Source organism: Dioscorea cayenensis, chromosome 14, assembly GCF_009730915.1.
Source record: "Dioscorea cayenensis subsp. rotundata cultivar TDr96_F1 chromosome 14, TDr96_F1_v2_PseudoChromosome.rev07_lg8_w22 25.fasta, whole genome shotgun sequence".
Taxonomy (NCBI): domain Eukaryota; kingdom Viridiplantae; phylum Streptophyta; class Magnoliopsida; order Dioscoreales; family Dioscoreaceae; genus Dioscorea; species Dioscorea cayenensis.
Genome location: NC_052484.1, coordinates 18,545,971 through 18,569,134, shown reverse-complemented (window position 1 = coordinate 18,569,134; position 23,164 = coordinate 18,545,971). Strand labels below are relative to the sequence as shown.

Genomic DNA, 23,164 nt, shown 5'->3' with positions numbered 1-23,164 from the left:
GGAAAGTGGTATTTTTTTTACTGAAGTGGGGGGAAGTGAGTCAATTTATAAAAACTAACTTCTTTTCACTTCTAAAATCCTTTTTGAACTCATACAACTTCATCCAACACCTAAATTCTTCGGTTCTATTCTCACTTTCCGACAAATGAACACAGAAGTCCTGGAAGTGATATCACTTCCCCCACTTCAGGGAAGTGGTACTTCCCTTCACTTACAGTGAAATGAACGCCCCGCCCCCTAAGCGAATCATGTCCCTGTTAATTTATTTTAATTATTTTTACAACTATAATTCTCACAATATTATTTTTTAATAAAGATTTATTGAAATATCTCAAAATCTCTCAAAAAAAAAAAAACAAATTTCAAAATATTATTTTTGTAAATAAAGATTCTTTGATATGTTATTTTATGGAACTATATGTTGAATGATTTTTATGTTTTTCATGATGTATTAGCATTTAATAATTAAAAAAATAATATAAAATTCATAGGTTTATTGGCATGGGGATCCCTGTGAGGATGGGGGGTAGGTTTATTGGCATAGGGAGAATTTTTTTGCCTGTGAGGATTCAGGGATGAGGAATACCTGTCTCCATCCTTGGCGGGGGTTGGGTTAGGGAGGCCACACCCCATCCTCTCTTTGTCTCCATTATCACCCATAGTAATCTCTCTTAGAAGACATCATTCATTTATTATGAATTGAATATATAATGAAATTATACAATATTTTGGAAGGGGTATTGATCATTAAATTTACTAAAACTAGTAAGTTTTAATTATGAATTTTTCATGGAATTTATTGCCCTTGATTTGAAATATTTTATATTAATTAACGTCATAATACTCACACACACACACACACACATATCAAATTTAGTAATTTACACTGCCTCTATTTTTTTCTTTAAACACTTTTATGCTTGAAAATATTTTTCTAAAAACAGTATATGTGAAATACATACATATTTTGTCATTTTGCCGTTTATATCTGTTTTTTTTTACTTTAATAAATATGGTTTATCATTTTTTTTCAAAAGCAAAATTTTAAATTTTTTTTTGGCTCATGTTTTTCATGTGCTTCACTAAAATAATATTTCTGAAAAGCATTGCTTCTAGAGAACAGTAAGATGAAGTTTGTTTTATATTAATGCATTGTAAAATAAGTTTTTAATTTATTTATTTTTATTCAAATCTAGTTTATAAGATGAGCTCCACTATAATTTAATCTAGTTTAGCTTTGGCAATGACCACTGTTTTTCATCTTGTTTTACTTGAAAAATTGTTGTAAATTAAATTATATAAAAAGCAATTAACTCACGCATACAAAACAATAATACTAATGATAATAATAAATCGAGGGATAATTCTCAATTATTTTTTAGGAAAGTTTCTTATAACTTCCTGAATGTTCTCAATTTTCTCAATCAGTATTTATGATAATTTTTCATATTTTAATTTTTCAATCCCTTATTTTTTAAAAAATTTTTTAATCTTTATTATCATAGTAATATTTTTACCATATTAAAATAACCCTATTTTGTTGGCATCAGAGTTCACTCTCCTCGCTCATTGACAAGGGTTTATAGTTGCTCCCGCAAGCTCACCATCCTTCTAGCCCACCAGCACCAAGTCCATTGTTAGCAAGCCCAAAGAAATAAAGACAAGGGATAATTTGATAATTTTATATCAATAAAAATTTTAAAATTAAAAATTTGATGAACAAATACTTAAATAATAAATTTTTTAAATTTTTTTATATAATTAGAATAATTGGGGAGAACTCCAATAATTTTTATTTTATTTTTATTTAATAGGTACTAAAAGTCTCATAACAATTTAGTGTTTTTATCCGACCATTGGAACACCAACAACATGGCGATACTTGTCGGAAATAATAAAAATGTGGTTACAGCATGGGCCAGTCACATGTGAAATTTTAGCAACAACCTGAAGATCAGTAATATTAGGGTTCTCTCTAGGGATTACTTGAGAGCAACCTCAACTTTCACACCTTCTAGCTTATTTCCATTTTTGTTTTCCTATTTCATTTCACTAATCAACAATAATTTCTACATAATTTAATCATTTATAGTTATTTTTTTCTTATTTTTATTTATATTAAAAATCAAAATTATTAACCTATATATACTTTAAATATGAAAAAATATTATTAGTAGTGAAAGTTTGAAACTATAAAATAGAGAGCGTAGCTATAATATAGGTATAATACCCGAATTTGTCCCTCTACTTTTCTCTCTTCTCTTTTGGTCCCTCTACTCAGAAATGTGCCCCACTAATCCCTCTACTCTTGAAAATGACCCATTTAGACTGTTTGGATCACTATAGCGATCCAAAAAGACTATTCTAAGTTGCTCATGATGGTTTATCGTGTCGATCGATTTTTTTGGATCAGTCTGTAAAAATAAACCCCAAAAAGCACATTTTTTTATAGCTACAAAAAGCCAGTTTTTATAAAGACTTAACTTATTCAGATTTTTTTCCAAAAAGTGCTTCAAAAAGTCAAAAAGAGCACTTTTTTTTATAAGCTCATCCAAAAAAGCCCCTTTACGTAATCTCTCATCTAGTCTTTTTACTCTTAAAAATACGACCATAATTGCATTTTATAGAGAATGATCAAGGAAACCATTTTCAAAGAGGATCTTTGGGAGTATCTCAAGAGAGCCAAAGAAGAAAGAGAAAAGTAGAGAGATCAATTCGGGTATTAACCTATATATATACTTTAAATATGAAAAAATATTATTAGTAGTGAAAGTTTGAAACTATAAAATAGAGAGCGTAGCTATAATATATGAGTGGCAATGCGATTAAGTCCTATGTAGAAGTTCAAATATTTGACTCTTTTTCTAATGCATGGTTGGAAATTTTGGTGTGCATCGGTCGCTTATCCAAACCGTGTGTGTTTATATACATATATAATTGAGTTATTTTTGGTAAACTTAAATATTATGTGGTTCTCAATACTAATTTTCTTAAAAAAATGAAAAATTTTAAAATATATATTAGAAAAAAATGCTAGTTTTTAGCATCCATAATTATTTTTTTAAAAAAAAAATAGGAGACACCAAGCATGAAGAAGATAAATTGAAAATTATTGGGAAAAACATAAATCATACATATGTAAGGTGGAGGACCACACGGTGACATTTTTCTTTTTGATGAAATAGAACTCATTTTATTGTGAAAATTGATTGTAAGTGAGAAAGATAGGGAGGCAGGTGTATATATATGGAAATTGATGTGTGAATTCAATTAGTACATTGTGGCCTTTAATTCTATTTAATGTGTATAAATTTAGGTAGATAATGTGGCTTTTAATTTATACTTTTTAAAAAGTATTTTTATTTAACATATTATGTAACACCATGTAATTTTATTAAAAGTATAGATTAATTTTTAATTTTTAGAAGACCAAATGAAAACTGTGAGAAATGCTAAATAACATGAGAAGTATCTCATTTTGAAGTTTTATAAGGTAATATAAATATTTTGTGGTCAAGTTTAATTTAGTTTTATGGAATATTTATAGAGAGAAACTTAGCAAGATAATGGATGGAGGTATATATGGCACCTTGAGAAAATAGCAAATGAGTTTTAAAAAAAAATTATATACATGTGAAAAAAAAATTAAGAAAATCAAATAAATTGTAACCCAAATTAGAATATAAAAAATTGCTTTAGTATCAAGTATAATAAGACTTAAAAAAAAACTGATAGATATTCTTCAAAATGAGTTTAGTTTTTTTTTTTTTAAAGAAATTGTAAATAACATATTTTCTGATTGGAGCTTTTATTTTACTTTTATGTATTTTTATTTTTAAATAAAAAGAAAATTACTTTAGTAAAACTAAGGGTGATTGTAAAATAATAAAGTGTTTTAAAATAGGCATTCTAAAGTGGAGAAAAAAATGATTAATATGAAGATAAAAAGAAAATATTAGAATTTGTATCCCAATGCCAGGATGTTAATAATGTGTCAAAGTTATGAGAAAATTTTTGAGGTATTTGTGGTCATAGAATTTAGACGATCATATCGCAGTCCACAACCTAAATTGAATCAAAATGTAAATTAATTTTAACTTATAATCGAGTTAGAGTTTATTTAAATATATTTTAAAATTTTATTATCATAATATGAATTCAACAAACAGAATTACTATTATTGTACTTAATTTTCAACCCTAACTAAATTATCTCTTCTTCTCCTACATGTTGTAGGTTTTTTTCTTTGAAGTAAATTTATATGTTTTTAATTTATAATCGTTGGTTATTGCTTTCATAAAGCAAAAATAGAAAACATGTTATTTTGTAAGTTAAAGTGATTTGATGTATACGAACCACATAAAAAATACTAGAAAAAAAAAACAATTTTTATTAGGAACAAAAGAAGCAAGCATATATACATTTCATTTGAAAAGAACCCATTTATGTACAAGGATGCATTCATTGAACGCCCATTGCAAAAGGCATTGAGATGGGGATGATCAAAAGCATTGTTGATCAAAAGGCATTGAGATGGGGATGATCAAAAGCATTGTTGATCAAAAGGCATTGAGATGGGGATGATCAAAAGCATTGTTGAAGCACCATTGAACATGCATGGTGTCTAAAAACCTCCTCCATATTTCCATCACAAAATTCTTAAGAGAAGCTCTTTCTGAGAAAATATTAATAGAAGATAAATCTTGTCATGAATCTCCATATAATATATTTCAAAGAAAAAAAGCAATGAAATGGTTGATAGAATGAAAGAGATATGATTGATGATTTCCTAAAGGCATTCAATTATCAGTGGGAAATTGAGATAGAGGACCTTGTTAAGAAGGGATGCTGCTGGGAAAACCAGCCCATGGATGTCCTTTACAATGTCAAACACTGCATTAGGCTGTGCTAGTTTTAATGCATTCTCCGACAACTTCTTTAGCTCATTGTTGCCCGAATCGAACCACCGGGATACTAGACTGGCTGTTTCATCTGGGCTCTTTGGAGAACACCCCAGCTCCATTGTCCACCACATAAGGTACATTGCCGGTTTCCTGTAGTTTTCAAGGAGATATTAAGATTATTATCTTATGTACTTGAGCAGAGCGAGCATTCTGATTTTAGACTTTAGTTCATATTACCTGTCCAGGAATGAAACTATTAAGGATAATTGGAAGCCCCCTGATCAAAGCTTCGGCAATGGTGCCCGGTCCGGCCTATGTAACAAGATTGAATCAACACAAGACTAAAGAGAACTTGAATTTGGTCATGGGAAGCAATAGACTAGAAAAGAAACCTTTGTTATGATGCAATCACAAGCTCCCATCCATTTCTCTATCTGGATTTCAAATCCTCTTATCTGATATCAGAAGTATGACATGTTTAGAGTTGGTCTTTCAGTTACTGAATACTGGCAATTTAAAAGAAAAAAGACATTACCTTTGTAGGAACTGTCCATTCAATTGAGTCTAGATTTGATTTTAGCACTTGGTTGCGGCCACAGATGACTACAATCTGTCCCTTAGGTCTCTGACATTCTTCGTCGAAAAGAACTTCTCCAAGTGCTTTTGCGGTTTCCTCAACAGGACCCATTCCATCACCACCTCCCATTAGTAGAACTGCAGGGAGATGAGAGTCCATCTCCAACTCTTTTCTTAACTCATCCTGCTTATTAATTTAGAGTTCAAGTCTACTGAACAATGATTATTGTTAGTTTATACAACGTTGATGGAAAGAAACAGACCTTGTTGAGAATTGCTTGACAAAAGGATGGACGGATTGGCAAACCGAACACACGGATTTGGGATGTGTCCAGGCCATCAAGTAATGCCTTCTTTGACACCTCTGATGAGGGGCAATAGCATCTGGTTACACTTTTGTGGAACCTGAATGATATCACTCTTCTGTAACTTGAATGTTACAAGAAAGATGTTCTGTTTGTTTGAATTCAGCATAGTTTTACCATGTGGGGTGGCAAGTGTTGAGGTCAGTGATAACGGTGATGAAGACTACTTTTTTCAGAAGGCCCTGCCATTTGAGCACCCACAGAGGAATGTGTTGCATGAGAGGATGAACACTTATTATGATATCTGGTTTGTACTTCCTGAGGCCAGCCTCCACCTTCCTTCAGTTTTGATCACAACACATCAAACAAATTAGAAGTATGGTAATTTTAACTGTTTTGTGATCAAGAGGAAAAATAAATAAATTTGAAAATGTAAGCAAAAAAACTAAGTTCAGTGATCATAATTCACATACTTTAAAGTTCAAATGTATAAAAGATTGATGAGACTATTCGGCTGAAAAATTCAAATACTTTAAAGCACAGCATGATTTAGAATTCAGAAATGTATCTTGAGAAGATTGAGGATTGGTAAAAGCAATGTATTGACACTTAAAAATAGAACATTCTAATATCATACTGAAAAATAAACAAAACTAAGTATCATTTCATATTGAAAAGAATTTATGTTGAGAATAAATGAAACCAGCACCATCGTGTCTCACTTTCCAGCTTAACTAAACAAAGTCAACAAGATAGAAAGGGGGCATGTCAATTAGAATAGAATTCTGAACAAAAACAATAAAAAAGGAATGCATACTTGGCATAGAAGGCAGCCATGGTGGCAAGGTAGGAGCGATGGACCCAACGAGGAGAGGTGCCATGAAAGGCAACCTTCCAAAGATGACCATGCTTCACCATGAACTTATAGGACCTCTCCATGTCATTCAGAGGCCATCCTGCATGCTCTTTCCACAGGTCCTTCACAAACACCTGCAATTATAAAAGATTCACAATTTTTTTTAATAGAAAAGGAATCAAATCAAAACTCAATTATAGAGTTTGCAATACAAATTGCATTTCTTGGGTTTCGCATTATAAATACTAAAATCCTTTCAAACTTTTTTCAAAAGAACAAAAATCCTTGCAAACTGTGAAGAAGAGCTTCACATATTTTATAAACATTTTGAAGATGTTTCACAAATGATCTCTTGGATTAAATATAGCACTTGTAATACTATAATTGTAGAAAATTTATATAAATCATATGAACGAGATATCCAAAACATTCTACTTGATCTATGACACTTTGAAATACATAAAAACTTCAGACTAAAAACTTCATCATGGAACATTCAACAAACATTATCTAAATTCTCCATTCTTAGACAAATTTTTTTTTTTTTTTTAAAAAGAAGCATAATTTAAGACAAGAAATCACTCTAAAATGAAGCTCAACATCAGAATCTCTTGAACAAAACTTGATACGAATGAGAAATCCAAACCATTCAACTTGATCTAGTAACAACACTATCCAATTCACCTCCGTTCTCTAAAAATCAGAGAAAATACAAAATAAGACAAAAATTAACGTTAAAATGAAAAATTTAAGACAAAACAAATCCTACAATAAAATGGAGCTTGAAATTCATAGAACAAAGAACCAAAAACAGAGATACATAGAGTAATGAGGATTGAGTGAATGGCGACAAACCCGATACTGATCGCCGAAACTGGAGAAGAAACGCATCGCGGATGGCCTCAGCTGAAGCACGATGACCTCCGCCGGTGTCGCTCATTAGGATCAACACATTCCTAGGGCGCCGCGAGCCATCCTCCTCCTCTCGGATCCCAGCGAGGCCCAAATCGCCAGCAACCTCATAGTACAAACATCGGCGCCTCTTCATGAAGATGGACTCCCTTATAGTGGTCCTCGCCGGCGATCCCACCGCCATTACCGGCAGCTTGGAGCTCTCCGATGATTCACCGTCGTGGAGTTGGGGTTTATATAGCGAGTGTCTTGTGCTATAAGATTCCGAATAAATTCCCGGGAACCGAATCTCTATGCTTGGTTTATTCCTAGTACTAATTTTTGTTTTCATTTACCTCCCTAAGCTTTTGTTTATTTGCAGACAAGTAATTGTTTTACGAGTCCATCCATATATATATATTTTACTAATAGGTGACATGCACCCACGTGTCCATCCATTTTGTATTAAAATTGTCAAATTAATTTTTTTTTTTAAATTATTCCATTCCTTTAGTTCTTTTTATTTGTCTTGAGTTTTGATGCTTTTACTTCCTCTCCATTTTTTATTAAATACAAGTCATTGTAAGAAAAAAAAATTATTTAAAAATAGTTGTTCTTTTATAATATAAAAATTATATTTATTTATTTTTTTAATTTTATTTATTTATAATTTTTTACAAATTATATAAATGAATAGAGTAATATGAAAAATATATAATTATAAGAGAAAAATTGTTTAGTAATTTAGTTGATTTTTATGCTAAATTTTAAAAAAATTAATACTGTCTTTAATTATTGTGTAACATTTTTAAATGACATCCATTTTGAAATGGAGGGAGTACTTGTTTATTTAAAAAAGTTTATGAAACATTAAATATTGTTTTTTCAAATTTATCTTTTTATATATAATGTATTTCTATAACTTCTAATAAAGCATATTCAGCTATATATTTCTATTAAATTATATTTTAAATAAAAGATAATATTAGAAAAGTTAATATAATTTTTTATAAATTTTAGATTACTAACTTCAACAAACTGTTTTAATTCGTGTGAATTAGTTAAAATAGATAAGTAAAAAAAAAACCCGAGAGAGTACTAGTCATTTTTAAAAATTCAAGTATTAATTTTTTTCCTAATTTTGCTTTTCTTTTTTTAAAAAAAGTTTGTGAATAAATAACTTTAACAAAGATAAAAGTGTCTTATCATAAAGTATATTTTAAAATTTAGAAACTTTAATAATAATTTTAATATTCATGCAATGCATATATGTGACGGTTAAAATAAAACGGAGGAGTAAGAAAGTTAAGAGGGTATTGTCCCATAATTAAAATATTCTCCAGGGTATAAATGCAAAAGTAGCATAAGTGCGAGGACCTTGCACAAAGACAGCGGTGCTTATGAAGGGGATGAATGAGCTCCGATCACCACCGCCTCATTGTCCTCTTCCGCTCCGCGCGCCGGCGCAGCACTCCGTCGGCGGTTCATCAGCTCCACGCGCACTTTTCCAAGCTCGGTCTCCTCCTATGGCCGCCCTTCAGCACCTTTGTTCTCGAAGCTTATTGCAAGTTCAATCTCCTACGTCTCGCCCACCACCTGTTCGACGAATTGCCGCACAGAGATCCCGTCATTTGGTCCTCTCTGCTCTCCGCTCACTCCCACTCCGACCACCCCCACCGCGTCCTCCCTCTTTTCCGCTCCATGATCCTCCAAGACGCCATTCTTCCTGACAACTTCGTCCTTGCCACCGTCGTCAAGACCTCAGCTCGGCTCTGCTCTATTCGGTTGGGCAAAGCAAGCCCATGCTTACTTCTTAGCCTCGCCGTACTCCGCTGACGATGTTGTGAAGTGCGCCATTGTTGATATGTACTCCAAGTGCCGTTTGCCTGGTGATGCCCGTAAGGTGTTCGACACTATAACCCATAGGAACCGTGTGTCTTGGACTGCCATGATCTCTGGATATGCATCCAGTGGTTGCTACTCGGATGCTATTGAAGTGTTTGATGCAATGCCTGAGAAGGATGTGTTTACTTGGACTGCTCTGATCTCTGGGTTGGTGCAGAGTGGGGATAGCTTCCATGCGCTCAAACTGTTTGTTGATATGCGAAGAGAAGGTGTTTCACTAGATGATGCATTTGTTCTCTCAAGCGCGGTCGGTGCCGCTTCTGATACAGCTGCATTAGAACTTGGTCGGCAGCTCCATTGTCTCACTTTGGTCCTTGGCTATGAATCATGTATGATCATCGGCAATGCACTTGTAGACATGTATGCAAAATGCAGCGATATCTACTCTGCAAGGATTGCATTTGAGAGAGTTCTAGTGCGAGATGTAGTCTCGTGGACGACGATGGTGTTGGGTGAGGCGCAACACGGGAAAGCTGAGATGGCGTTTAGTCTGTTTGATCAGATGGTTATCGCTGGAGTAAGGCCAAATGAAGTGACATTTGTGGCATTGTTATATGCTTGTAGCCATGCTGGATTAGTTCAGAAAGGCCGAAATTTCTTTGATTCAATGGTTCGAGAGCATGGGATCATGCCGTCATTGCAGCATTACACTTGCCTATTGGATCTTCTCAGTCGATCCGGGCATCTCTCAGAAGCCGAAGAACTCATTAAAAGCATGCCTCATGAACCTGATGAAGCAACATGGGGAGCATTACTCAGTGCTTGTAAGAAACATGGTAATGTTCAGATGAGCTTAAGAGTGGCCAACCATTTACTGAGCTTAAAACCAAAAGACCCATCAATGTATATACTTTTATCAAACACTTATGCTGTTGCCGGAGATTGGGCAAATGTCACGAATGTTCGCAGGTTAATGGTAGATAACGAGATCAAGAAAGAGCCTGGTTACAGTTGGATTGAACTGGGGAAAGAGAGTTGTATGTTTGTAGCCGGAGAAACACCGCATGACATGAGAATTCAGATTGTCGGTTTGTTAGAAGAGTTGATGATTGAGATGAAGAAAAGAGGGTATGTGCCGGAGACCAATTCAGTGATGCATGATTTGGATGAGCATGAGAAGGAGCAGCAGCTGATGATGCATAGTGAGAGGTTGGCAGTGGCCTTTGGGCTGCTCCGGGGAGTCTCGGGGGCGACGATTAGGGTGGTGAAGAACCTCCGGGTTTGCGATGATTGCCATACTGTGTTGAAGATGATCAGTAGCATTGCAAGTAGGGAGATTGTTGTGAGAGATGCCACAAGGTTTCACCATTTCAGTTATGGCAGTTGCTCTTGCGGTGATTTCTGGTAGCTTTTCCCTTGTTGTCTTCTCAGACACAGTTATATAAAATTTCATTTATACCCCTATAAATTTGTGATATTCCTGAATGAATAAGTCATTCAATTTTTAGATTATTTGAGTTTGCTCTGGGCTGGTTGTGCTTGCCACTTTTGAAATATTGCCAATTAAACCATTTGTTTCCATTATGTTATAATTTGAGTATTATTCTGATATATATATATATATTGCGAAACGTAAATTTCCGTAGATTTGAACAAGTGAAGGTTGGGTTTAGTAAACCTTGGTTTTTTTAGGGTGGCGGCAAATTGGGTGGAGTGGAGGTCGGGAGCCGTTAGATGTTGATCTAACGTCCCCAGAAGACGTACTCTCTCTATATCATAGGGTCTGCAGACAATCATTTATTGGTTTTTTTGTACATGCAAATTAATGATTTTATAAGCATGATGAAGTTGAATTAGAATTGATCAGATCAAATCAAATGAACAAGTGCATTTCAGTTGGAGGAATTCTTATTTCATAACTTAATAAAGGACTTATTAATTCAATTCAAATGGTTAGCTTAACAGAAGCAATACAAGCAAATTATTCATCTGCCATATAAACAATTAAATCTCCAAAATTTAAATTTCAACAGTTGAATTCAGCCTTTGTAACCACCTGTTCCAATTCCAACTTCTAATTCAACCATAATTATTATTGGGTCCAAGAAAATCCTAATGCATTTATAAAATATATTTGCTCCCAGGGTACCTTGTTCTGAGGGATTTTTCTCATTTTTTATTTTTTATTTATTTTTAATGCAATGTGGATAAACCACCCCAAACCCACCCCTAAATCCTCAACCATCCTTTTTTTCCATTTGAATTTATTTGATTTTTTTAATTGTTACAATCTTGACATTTGAAAAAAAAAATCTTGAACAATTAATCCATAGTCTGAATAGTACAAAACAAGTTGCAAATTGTTCGGCAATTTCAGTACTATTAGGCCATCTCCAGCTCAAAACTCTATATTTGATGCTTCAGTATACAAAAATACAGCTTCTACGGTGAAAGCTCTAACCACCTCTCTATTTTTAACTAAAATAAAATATTTCAAGAATATTCTTCTCACTTCACATTTTTATATTCATACTATTAATAGATTTAATCATTTTTAATTTTTCACTTTTAACCATTGAATTTAAATATATATTATTTAAATATAAATTTTATTTTTATATTTTTATAAATATTTATTAAATATAAAATATGATTGATAAACTACAAATATATATACAAACATTATATTACATTAATTACTTAATAAAAACATACCATACAAACAAGCACCATAGAAGCAAAAAAAAAATATAAAATATAAAATAAAAGAAAATATTTTTTTAAAATATCCTATTGTGGGCTCCTTTCTTTCCACCCGGCCTTTGATTAGGATTGACCGGTTAAAAAGCATGGATCACAAATCAAATATTAATATTTTGTAGACTTCAAGGGATTATGGGTTCATGACTTCCATTAGGGGCAAGCCTCTAATGTTAATTACCCTGGACATTGTCACAGGAACCTCCGATTAAGAAAATAAGTGTGAAGAAACATATTCCAACAAATAAATTTTATTCATGAATTCATAGACTTCATTGAAAATACAAGAAGTTTGGAATTTAATCATATTGGCGCAACAATAATTGTAGCCTTTTATCTCCTTCCGACTATTTTGCCGAAAATCGCGCTTTGACTTTTGTTGACTTTTGGTCTTCGTCAACGGTCGAAATATGCATCTTGAACATGACTTAAAATTTGGTGAAGTTGTGTCTTAGATATTTGAATTTTGCATCTTGGACTTGATTTGGGCCCGGATTTGAATTCTTCGATAAGCTTCGACCTTGAGCTTGTGAAACTTTTGCAACTTGTGAACTCTCCAACGCTTTATCCTTGAGGTTGTTGAGCTCATTTGTTGATTTATTTGAAACTTGGATCTTTGGACATTTGAACTTGCATCTTAGATCTTGATTTGGATTTCAAGCTGTGGATTCTCTATGTTGATGAATCACAAACTTGGTTTGACTTTTCATGAGCTTCGGGTATCATGCTTGTGAGCTTTTTTGCAACTTGTGAACTCTTCAACGCCTTAGCTTTGAGGTTGTTGAACTCATTTGTTGACTTGTTTGAAACTTGGAACTTGGACTTTTCGGTTTGCATCTTGAATTTGATTTGGAACCCTGATTTGATTTTTTTATAAGCTTGCCTTCAGACTTGTGAGGGCTTTTTTGCAACTGTGAACTCTTCAACACTTTAACTTTGAGGTTGTTGAGCTCATTTGTTGATTCATTTGAAACTTGAAACTTAGATCTTTGACATTTGACTTTTTGCATTTTTAGATTTTTTTGATTTGGAACTTGATTTGATTTTTCATAAAGCTTGACTTTTCATGCTTGTGAAGCTATTTACTAACTTAGTGAACTCTCCAACGCTTTTATCCTTGAGGTTGTCGAGCTCATTTGTTGATTTGTTTGAAATTTGTGTCTTGGACTTTGAACTTGCATCTTGAATTTGATTTGGAACTTGATTTGATTTTTTTACAAGCTTCGGCTTTCATGCTTGTGAAGCTTTTTGCAACTTTTGAACTCTTCAACGCTTTAACAATGAGGTTGTTGAGCTCATTTGTTGATTCATTCGAGACTTGGTATCTTGGACATTTGAATTTGCAACTTTGATTTGATTTGGAACTTGATTTGACTTTCCATAAGCTTCGGCTCTTGGGCTTGTGAAACTTTTGTGCAACTTGTGAACCCTTCAACACTTTAGCTTTGAGGTTGTTGAGCACATTTGTTGATTCATTTGAAATTTACATCTCGGACTTGATTTAAAACATGATTTGATTTTTTATAAGCTTCGGCCTCCAGGCTTGTGAAACTTTTTTGCAACTTGTGAACTCTTCAACAATTTAGCCTTGAGGTTGTTGAGTTCATTTGTTGATTTGTTTGAAACTTGGGTCTTAGACTTTGAACTTGCATCTTGGATTTGATTTGGAACTTGATTTGATTTTTTTATAAGCTTCGGCTTTCATGCTTGTGAAGCTCTTTGTAACTTATGAACTCCTCAACGCTTCAACTCTGAGGTTGTTGAGCTTGTTTATCTTGGACGTTTTGAGTTGGTCTTGAATTTGATTTGGATTTTAAGTTATAGATTCTCAGCATTGATGAATCACAAACATGGTTTGGCTTTTCATGAACTTCGGCTATTATGCTTGTGAAGCTTTTTTACAACTTGTGAACTCTTCAACTCTTCCTCCCTGAGGTTGTTGGGTTCACTTGTTGAATTTACATTCTTTGATTTGATTTGGAACTTGATTTGGAACTTCATTTGACTTTTCATAAGTTTCGGCCTTTAGGCCTGTGAAACTTTTTATGACTTAGTGAACTCTTCAACACTTCAACTTTGAGGTTGTTGAGCTCATTTGTTGATTTGTTTGAAATTTGTGTCTTGGACTTTGAACATGCATTTTGAATTTGATTTGGAGCTTGATTTAATTTTTTTATAAGCTTCGGCTTTCAGGCTTGTGAAGCTTTTTTGCAACTTGTGAACTCTTCAACACTTTAACTTTGAGGTTGTTGAGCTCATTTGTTGACTTGTTTGAAACTTGGAAGTTGGACTTTGAACTTGCTCCTTGGATTTGATTTGAAACTTGGATCTTTGATTTTGATTTCAAGTTGTAGATTCTTTGTATTGATGAATCACAAACTTGGTTTGACTTTTCATGAGCTTTCGGCTTTTTATGCTCATGAAGCTTTTTACAACTTGTGAACTCTTTCAACTCTTCATCCCTTGAGTCGTTGAGCTCATTTGTTGATTTATTTGAAACTTGGATCTTTGATTTTGCATCTTGATTTTGATTTGTATTTGAAGCTGTGGATTCCCTATGTTGATGAATCACAAACTTGGTTTGACTTTCATGAGCTTCGGCTTTTATGCTTGTGAAGCTTTTTACAACTTGTGAACTCTTCAACTCTTCATCCTTGAGGTCATTGAGCTCATTTGTTGATTTATCATTTTTTTTAATGCCTTGATTTTAATTTAATCCTCTCTCTTTTTGTTTTTCAAATGCTTGGCTTTTGAGGATCTTGAAATTTCTTCATCACTCTTAAGAGAGTCAATGGCCTCAAACAGAGTCCATGAGCTCAAAAGGAGTTTTATGGGTTTTGAAATTTTTCACCACTCCTAAGTGAGTCAATGGCCTCAAATAGGGTCCATGAGCTCAAAGAGAGTTTTTATGGTTTTTAGAATTTTTCATCACTCCTAATATAGGTGATGAGCTCGAATAGAGTCCATGAGCTCAAAAAGAGTTTTATGGGTTTTTGGAATTTTTCATCACTCGAAAGAGAGTCATGACCTCAAAACAAGGTCCATGAGCTCAAAAAGAGTTTTATGGGTTTTGGAATTTTTTTCATCACTCGAAAGAGAAGTCGATGGCCTCAAGCGAGTCCATGAGCTCAAAGAGAGTTTTATGGGTTTTTGGAATTTTTTTCGTCACTCGAAGAGAGTCAACGACCTCAAACAAGGGTCCATGAGCTCGAAAAGAGAGTTTTATGGGTTTTTGGGAATTTTTCATCACTCGAAAGAGAGTCAATGGCCTCAAAGCGAGGGTCCATGAGCTCAAAGAGAGTTTTATGGGTTTTGGAATTTTTTGTCACTCGAAAGAAAGTCAATGACCTCAAACAGGGTCCATGAGCTCAAAGAGAGTTTATGGGTTTTGGAATTTCTTATCACTCCTAAGAGAGTTAATGACCTCAAACGAGGTCCATCAGCTCAAAGAGATTTGTCATCACTCCAAAGAGAGTCGATGGCCTCAAACAGGGGTCGATAGCTCAAAGAGAGTTTTAAAAGGATCTTCATAGCTAAATCCGCCTCGTGATTGTTAAGAGCGATGAAGAGGCCCTCCAAAAGAGAAAGCAATCGACATCGCATTAGACATCACAGTAAGCTTAAGTGGTATTGTGAAATTACCAAAGTACCTCTCATCTTCGCTAAAAATCCTCTTTCTCTCTCTTTTCTTTTCTTTTGCATTGAGGCCCTCTAACTTTTTCATTTTTCACATTTTATGAAATTTTGCAAATGAACCCCCAAACTTTCATATTTTCATATTTTTCATGGCTTTTGCAGTTAAACCTTCGAGCTTTCATATTTTCGCACATTTTCACAATTTTGCATATGTGTCCTCAAATACTTCGTTTTTTTACTTCTCCATAGATTTTGCAATGAAACCCAATTTTTCTACAAAATTTTTGCCGAATTTTATAACGAGCCCTTCTCTCTTTTTTTCCTTTTTAAACAAAGAATCCAAATATCGAGCGAATAACATTCTCGTCTCCGGATTACACTCGAAATATTAGCCAAATCTAAAGGCCAAGACATGAGATGGAGTTTTTGATTACGAAAGCATGCTAGCAAGTAATACATAAAGATATGCTACTATGGTATATAACTCATTACTCATTTAAGCAAGGAATGCATGGTTCACAAAGCAATCCACAGTGCATGTCCCACCATGACTAATATTCACATAGGAATGAATGAACAGTGAAGCACGGGTTATGAGAATTTTTGTTTTGTAAAACTAAAATCTAGGCATTTTGCATGGATGCAACTAGAACATGTATATGTATAAATATTTTTTAATAGAATTCTATAAGAGCATCTACCTCTTCGAAGTCATAAGCACCTGACGAGTTTCTCAAGCATGCCTCGAGATTTGTGCTAGGGTTCTGAACATCATCTTGCTTGCCGTGATGGAGCAATTGATCTTTTTCTTTCTTTTTATAGGAAACATCAAAATGCCAACAAGTCAATTTGATGAAGAACTTCATCGATGATCTTTTTTATGATTGAATGTTGTCTCTCGCCATTGATCTTCCTCATTGCCTCGGGATTGAGATCGAGATCCGGGATCGGAGAAGAGAACAAAGCAACGAGGCTTCTTAGGTTCGCCAGGTGGTGGCTGGCGAGAAGCCATATCATCGTCACCACCACTGCTGTTGCACTTCATCTTATCCTTGACTTTCTTTGGCTCATCTCGTGGTAGCATTCGGAGAGAAAGAGAGTGGGAGAGGAACTAATAAAGCCCGAAGGGACCATTGTCAGACTCTTTTTCTTCCTTCTCGGTCCTCCTCTCTTCTTTTCTGTTCCCCGTCTCTCTTCTTTTTCTCCTCGTTTTTCCCCCTTTTTTTCCACAAATCCTCAACTTCCCCAAAAATCCTCAACCCCCGAGAGATTTTTTTCCTTCTCACTTTTTAAATTTCAAAATCCCTTCTTATCTTATCCATTTCTTTTTATTTCTTTTTTTATATTCTCACTCGTTTTTTTTAATTTTGATTTTAATTTAATTTATTATTATTTTTCACGTGACAATTTGTGGAGCACATATTTTAGCCCTCATATATTTTTTTATTTGATTTTTCTAATATCTTCTATTTCTTCTTTTAGTCTATATAAACACCTATAAAAAATCAAGTGTTTTTTTTTTCTTTTTTAAATAAAAGATCAGTTTTACATTTTTACCGGCTGCACTGTCCTTGTCCCTAATTGCAATGCTAAATCATTCACATTAGCAACCATTCAACCGTTTCAACCTTCAAAAATGGCAAGCAGAAGGAACCGGTCAAGAGGTAAACTCACGTCCATCCATGCACATGCAAACCCACATAAATAGCACCCTTTACGTTCTAAAACTAAAAACCCTAATATGACCGAAAGACTTCCTATATAACCACTTGCAACCCTTTCATTCTCTTCTAAGGAAGGACTTACACTTAATCTCATCTCATCTTAGGCTACATTCTTAATACAAAGCCAGAGATGGAGATGAAGAAGATTGCTTGTGCTGTTCTCATTGCGGTAGCCTCGGCCACCACCACCATGGCTGCGGAAGCCCCCGCTCCTGGCCCTAGCAGTGGCTCCTTTGCTGTCACACCCGCCGTCGGGGCCATTGCCGGAGCCTCTGTTGTCTCCTTCCTTGCCTTCTTGTTTCAGTGATCATCCTATCAAAGACGAAGTTCTCATTTTCTACCTTAAGTGTGCATGAATATGTCTTGTTGAATAAACCACAGACATAAAATGTGTGTCAATCTATGTTTGTTGCTAATTTGCGCTGAAGCTTGCATTTGATAAAATAAAGATATTCGTCTAGTGTGACAATAACACAGACAAAAGTTCATTCATTTCGATATGATTGACCAAGTGTTTAATAAAACAATAAAATATGCATGGCAATAACCGATAAACCAGTGTATCTTCTATTTTGTTGCTGTAGGTGTCTCCTGAGTGAGATCTGATGATAGCTTTAAACCCGGAGGAACGAAGACAACGTCATCCCATTCTGAAGCAGAATTTCCCTGTGAATGCATTGGATCGATCATGTGTGAGCATGTTTCTCCAACAAAAGTCATAGAATTAACAAGAATTTTGAAAGTGTAGTATGTTAAAAGCAGAGAAGGGAAGCCAAAGCCAATAAATTTGCAAAATCTATTGCAGTAAACTTGGGATGCACAAAATGAAACAATTAAGAAACAAAAGGTGCAAGAAATATCATTTAAAAGCATAGCTTAATTAAGAGAAATCTATCAACTTGTGATGCATTAATGCATACATGTAAACCATTACCTTCAACTCACCAACTATGTCTTCCAGAACTGCAACCTGTAGCACAAAATGTGATGTGATGCCTTATCTTTGGAGTATCAATTTTTTATGATGATTTGGAAGGATAATACCTGAAGGTCACCTCTTCTTAACGCGGGATTCAATCGACTCTGCTCATGAGAAGCTCTATAAAGAGAGTCATCAAGGTCCTCCTTTAAAAATAAGTAAAACAGTCAGACACCAAGTAAAATTGAGCTTCAAAGATACATATAAGCAAAATATCCTTTCTGACCATTCTGAAGAATACTGGACGATATCTCTTGTTCTGGCTCTTTAACACCAAACTCCTTGACTGAAATTACAAATAGACATGCCAATTAGATAACTAGTACTCATAGATGTTAAATCAAAAAGATACCTATGCAACTAACAAGATTTCATTGAGGATGAACAAATAGGCATTACTTAGAATGCTATAAAATGAATGCCATACATGCAGAGCCAACAATTTTATTAAAAGAGTTGAGGAATCTGTAACTGATCACCACCCAATACAAACTAAAAGAATTAGTAAAATCATTAGTTGCCATGTGATACACAAGGAAAAACTAAGCAGAAGAACACAGAGGAGTATGATACATGAGAATGGGGCAAGCCAGGTGCATATTCTTCACATTCTTATATATTTGTTTTAAATTTATAGGTGAAGGTTACTAGGTATTTTGAAAACAAAGACATTTTTTAAGGATCTAATCCACCATGAACGAGGATACGGAAGACAACTCTCTAACTATAGTTATGAAGACAAACCATGACAAATACCTGAAATACAGGAACTCCCGGGAAACTATCTACTGATTCTCCGATCTTTCCTTTCTCCTGTAAAAAAGAAATGATCTTAAAAAAAAATAAGTGAAATGCATTATATAAAAGGATATTTTAAATATCTTGTACAAAGTGTATATCAATATCTATCTGCTCATTTTTGCATTGTTACTTAAAAGTATGTGTGTCAAGTGTCTAATAGGAAAGGAATCTAACCCTTAAATCCACAAAAGATAGAAAAATGAGCAGATAGATATTGATATACACTTTGTACAAGATATTTAAAACATAACATATATTTTCTAAATTACAATTTGTTTTATTCAGATTACCACATGTATCTAATATAACTTGTTGAAACATTTGATCTAAACTAAAAACAAAATCAACAAGATATTTATCAAGTGTATCTAATATAACTTATTGAAACATTTGATCTAAACTAAAAACAAAATCAACAAGATATTTATCAAGTGAATCTAGGGATGTAAAGCCATGAGAATGTGATTAAGTTAAGTGCCACCTAGTATCAATGTCTAAGTAATATCCACAACTCCAATGCCAAATACTTTATGTATGCATTATCCATCATCATGGGCTTTTGGGAGGTTGAACATCAATGGTGACAGATAAAAAAGGAAATAAGCAAGAGTTGATTGAAGTGGTTTCATGTTTTGGGCTGCGCTTCATACTCATGAGAGCAGAAAGACATTAGCAAATTCAAGTATAGGATAAGGGGTCAAGTAGGTTTCGCAATGATTAGGATAAAGCTTACAATATTCTTTGAAAATAGAAGAATTAAGTCAAGAACATCCAATGATGTGAAGATGCTAGAGAGGTAAGATAGGATCCCAGTGAACATTTAGGAAAGAAAATAACAAGTATATAAATGTGAAAAGTAGAAACACGAACTCCTTTTTAGAACTAGTACGGCACTACAAATTAGTGCTCTCACACAGTATCAATATATTAACCATGTTTACTGCCATTATCAAAACATGCATCTCAAGTGTTTGAGACTATTAATCACAAAGAAAATTGGTACTAAACAGTATGGCACTAGCACCTCAGAAGAGAGATTTTTTTAGCAAAACCTACGAAATTGAAAGACTTGATAGTAGCCAAAGGTATCAGTAACAAATGCCACAATTACCCAAACAGAAGTAGAGTTATTGCAAAAAACAGAATGCATATTTAGAGAAGCATAAATATCGTCCAATAATATGCTTAACCAATGTTCTGCTGCATGACTAAGAGAAGGATGATTGCAAGCAACCTGAGGTCTAATCAAATAACATGGAAAGGACCTGAGTTAAAACCTACAGAAAGGCAAAAGTTGAAAACTTGATTTATGATGTTACCTTTATGGTGGAACAAATCAACACCTAGACGATTTTGAGGGGACACATAAAAATTTAACCAACACCTAAATTCCAGATGCAGTTGATATAGAGAATAAAGGTAATGATAGGACTAATGACACCACAATCCTCCTAAATGCAACCATAGGGACCATATTGACCCTGGCAAGAAAGATACAGAAGACAAACAGAGCATTGTTCTCATATGAAGCCATAAGAACTGCAAAGATGGAAAACCAAACCAAGGTCTTTAGGCTATCACCTTAATTGCATTTGCAACCTGACTTGAATCTGGAATGAATCTAAAGGCTACTCCATCAACCTTGAGCTGGACAACCTGCAACGCCTCAAAAATCACATATTAATCAATATAAAGCAAGCGCAATTAGAATAAAGCGATCAGACTATTATGGCCCCTTACACCAATCACCGCTTTGGAGTACTATCCAATGGATTAAGGTTCACAAATGTGAACATCAAAAGTTGATCCAACTTTTAGAACAAATTTACATACTACATTACTATAGACTGTAGTCATCTTGATCCCTAAATAAGCAGGATTTTACCCTTTGCAGAGCATACACTGCTGTTAAACAGCAGAATGGAGCACAGTCCCATTTCTTGCTGTGACTTAACAATAATTAACAATTTAGTCACACGTCAAGACAGCATTCCAACATTTAGAACAATAACAAAATTATCACATTTTTCAAAAACAAATGTCCTTGTGGCACCAAAATTGGAACTTTTAGCTGCCCATCTAATTCAGCCATTCTCCTAAACTTGTAAAGAATACAATTACAGTGATAAACAACCATGTCTAGTTATTGGAAACAACTACTACTAATGAACGTCAACTCCATCAAGATCCCTTCTAATATATGAGGGAAAAAAACCCTGAAACTCACAGTAAATATAACCACTATTAACAGTTCAACCACACCTAAAAATTAGATTTTTTTTTTAACATCAAAATAAGGACATTTTAGCTATCTATCTAATCAATTCATTCTCCAAACCTTATTCAGGGCAACAGCGACAACTTTGGACCCCTGCTTCATGTCGCTATTCATCGACCTCATCTGATCAAGCAACGCCGCAGCATCCTCCTCTCGAAAGCAAAAAAGCCCTAGAGATTTGCCCGACCCCGCGCTGGACATCAGAACGAACTCACCCGCGGAGTTGCTAAGCGCGTAGACGGGCACTCCAGCTAGCCGCTCCTCAATGAAGCTATCCTTGCGGGGGACGGCGAAGGAAATCCGGGCGAGGGGGAGGTTGTTGAGTGTGGAATGGGGAGTGAAGCGGGCGATGGAGGAGTGGAAGGCATGCTGAGCTCGGGATCGGAGGTCATGGAGGGTGGATTGGAGGTGAGCTTTGAGAGATGAGAAGGGGTTATCCATGGCGTGCTATGGAGTTTCTAGGGTTTCCGATTGCTTCTTTGGATTGAGGAACTCCATGGCTCCAGAGAGGAACAAAGGAAGAGAAAAAGGGAGGGAGATGGGTAAAATGGGAATTTGGAAATATCATTGGGCCTGGGCCAAGATTTAATTGAAGGCCCAAAAACTTGGATAATGTGATAAATAAATAAGATTATATTTCACTTTGTATATAATTAAACATAATTAAGTATTTTTTGTTTTAATTTTATTTTATCAAATAATTAAATATTAATAGAAGGACAGGTCACAGGTGCATCTATTGGAATGCATTGGATATATAATTAGGGAGACTTGAGACAAGGGTTGGTGATTTTGGTCGGCAGGTTAGCTATATAATTTTATATATTATTATAATATTAATATTTATATTTATATATGAAAATAAGTATTAAATGAAAATAAGAAGAATTAAGCCCGCAGCTATTTTCCGTGCTATGGGTGCGTTTGATACGTAAAAAAATGAGGGACAATACATCACAAATTCTTTTGTTCCTTGTTTGTTTTGTAAATAGATTGGAGTACAGCACAAGAAATTGGTTGAGTACAGCACAAGTTGTTAAAAATCTTGTCCCATCAAAACCACGGTATAACTTTTTAAGTGCTGTACAGCACAACCAAAAGATAGTTTTGCCCCTAGTTAAAATTAAAAATTACAACACCCAATCTTTACCCAATAAAAAATTTTGAAAATAAAAAATTATATTTGGTAAAAAATAAATAATTATTTTTTTATGAATTAAAAAAAAATATAATTATACCCTAATAATTATATTTTAGAAATTAAAAAATATAATTATACTTTAATAATTTTACAAATTATAAAAAATTAAGTGATGGCTAAAAAACATGAGAAGAAATTTTAAAATATTTTGTCATGTTAATTTTTTTTCTAAAACAACAAAATATTATACAAAAAGTATTATAGTAATTTTATAATTTTTAGCACAGTACTTATGTAAATCAAGCAGAAAACAATACAAAATTTTTTTTTGATGTCCACATAATATTAAATAAAGAACAATACAAGTGTTTATGCTGTATTTTGGTATTTGTGCTGAACTGTTTGTGCTGTAACTATGCGTAAATCAAACGCACCCTATAAATAATGTAAAAAGTTGAACATACTATG

The 23,164-nt window shown here is 34.0% G+C and overlaps 4 protein-coding genes across 4 annotated transcripts; 2 read left to right on the top strand and 2 right to left on the bottom strand.

The window, feature by feature from the left end:
- Nucleotides 1-4,499: 4,499 nt before the first annotated feature.
- LOC120275983 (probable monogalactosyldiacylglycerol synthase 3, chloroplastic) lies at nucleotides 4,500-6,775 on the bottom strand. The gene is given in 8 exon segments (XM_039282723.1): nucleotides 4,500-5,002; nucleotides 5,004-5,054; nucleotides 5,142-5,216; nucleotides 5,297-5,359; nucleotides 5,440-5,664; nucleotides 5,744-5,885; nucleotides 5,963-6,124; nucleotides 6,603-6,775. Coding segments are annotated over 8 exon segments (1,053 nt in total). The 5' UTR covers nucleotides 6,725-6,775; the 3' UTR covers nucleotides 4,500-4,789.
- A 2,089-nt stretch (nucleotides 6,776-8,864) lies between these two features.
- On the top strand, nucleotides 8,865-10,941 carry LOC120275182 (pentatricopeptide repeat-containing protein At4g14050, mitochondrial-like). Its single transcript, XM_039281703.1, is given in 2 exon segments — nucleotides 8,865-9,323; nucleotides 9,325-10,941. Coding segments are annotated over 2 exon segments (1,839 nt in total). The 5' UTR covers nucleotides 8,865-8,945; the 3' UTR covers nucleotides 10,786-10,941.
- Nucleotides 10,942-17,318: 6,377 nt separating this feature from the next.
- LOC120275394 (arabinogalactan protein 23-like) lies at nucleotides 17,319-17,823 on the top strand. The gene has a single exon (XM_039281948.1). It carries the CDS (start codon nucleotides 17,628-17,630, stop codon nucleotides 17,802-17,804), a length of 177 nt encoding a protein of 58 aa, XP_039137882.1. The 5' UTR covers nucleotides 17,319-17,627; the 3' UTR covers nucleotides 17,805-17,823.
- Nucleotides 17,824-17,955: 132 nt separating this feature from the next.
- Nucleotides 17,956-22,079, bottom strand: LOC120275393 (protein TIC 22-like, chloroplastic). Its single transcript, XM_039281947.1, has 7 exons — nucleotides 21,616-22,079; nucleotides 20,859-20,933; nucleotides 19,233-19,289; nucleotides 18,703-18,762; nucleotides 18,542-18,622; nucleotides 18,432-18,467; nucleotides 17,956-18,163 (listed from the first exon to the last, which is right to left on the bottom strand). Exons 1-7 carry the CDS (start codon nucleotides 21,994-21,996, stop codon nucleotides 18,065-18,067), a joined length of 789 nt encoding a protein of 262 aa, XP_039137881.1. The 5' UTR covers nucleotides 21,997-22,079; the 3' UTR covers nucleotides 17,956-18,064.
- Nucleotides 22,080-23,164: the final 1,085 nt, after the last annotated feature.

Coding starts and splice junctions, on each gene's coding strand:
- LOC120275394 (XM_039281948.1), top strand. CDS start 17,628: ATGGAGATGAAGAAGATTGCTTGTGCTGTTCTCATTGCGGTAGCCTCG.
- LOC120275393 (XM_039281947.1), bottom strand. CDS start 21,996: ATGGATAACCCCTTCTCATCTCTCAAAGCTCACCTCCAATCCACCCTC. Junction 19,290..20,858: donor AGGTTGCAAATGCAATTAAG/GTGATAGCCTAA, acceptor TCTTTTTTACAG/GAGAAAGGAAAGATCGGAGA. Junction 18,468..18,541: donor TAAGAAGAGGTGACCTTCAG/GTATTATCCTTC, acceptor TTTGTGCTACAG/GTTGCAGTTCTGGAAGACAT.